Here is a 637-nt window from a genome sequence, read left to right on the forward strand (position 1 = left end):
TTTTTAANCATTTTACATTCGTCTACGACGTGCCCGAAATTTTTACAGTACTTGCAACGCGGTCGGATTTCGTTCTTCCGTGACGTTGTCGATTCTTTCGTCGTTGCATTATTTTCTTCCGCGTTGTTTTCTTCGACCTCCCTCGCGAGATCTAGTAGTTTCGAGAACGATGATGCCTTTTCGCGCGGTACTTCTTTGCGTATTTTGTACGATAAAAGTCCGTAAACCAGATCTAGTTGCATGCTTTCGGTTAATGGATTGTCGTATGGGAGTTTCGCGATTAGCGCACGCGCTTTGCACACGAATAGGTCCGTTGGCGTGTCGTTGTCTTGTTCTTTCGCGAAGAGTTCTCTGAATATCCGGTGCGCTGGCTTTTTTGGCCCGTACGTTTGTTTTAATGACTCTAACGCGGTATCCCACGTATCTACCGTATTTTTGATGCCTTGCCACCACGTCGCGGCTAGATCCGTGAGCAGAATGGGCAGTCCTTTTAGCGCGTTTTCTTCCGATATATTCGTGCAATCTTTGTACGTGACGATCGCGTCGATGAATGCTTCTATGTCGGACGTCTTCTTACCGTCGAAACGAAAGGTACATCGCGAAAAATTACCCGCCGGTAGCGCGATGTTTGCGACGG

General features: G+C 47.5%; 1 protein-coding gene across 1 annotated transcript in view; it reads right to left on the minus strand.

Moving 5' to 3' along the window:
• Window positions 1–16: 16 nt before the first annotated feature.
• The window catches only part of LOC105455734, a gene marked incomplete at its 3' end in the record, with an annotated part of 5,476 nt that continues 4,855 nt past the window's right edge, over window positions 17–637 (minus strand). The window contains exon 2 of the mRNA XM_011699273.1: window positions 17–569. Within this exon, the coding sequence (XP_011697575.1) occupies window positions 17–569 (553 nt within the window). The remainder of the gene's footprint in view (window positions 570–637) is intronic.

This window comes from Wasmannia auropunctata, unplaced genomic scaffold (genome assembly GCF_000956235.1).
Source record: "Wasmannia auropunctata unplaced genomic scaffold, wasmannia.A_1.0 LD335866.1, whole genome shotgun sequence".
NCBI lineage: Eukaryota > Metazoa > Arthropoda > Insecta > Hymenoptera > Formicidae > Wasmannia > Wasmannia auropunctata.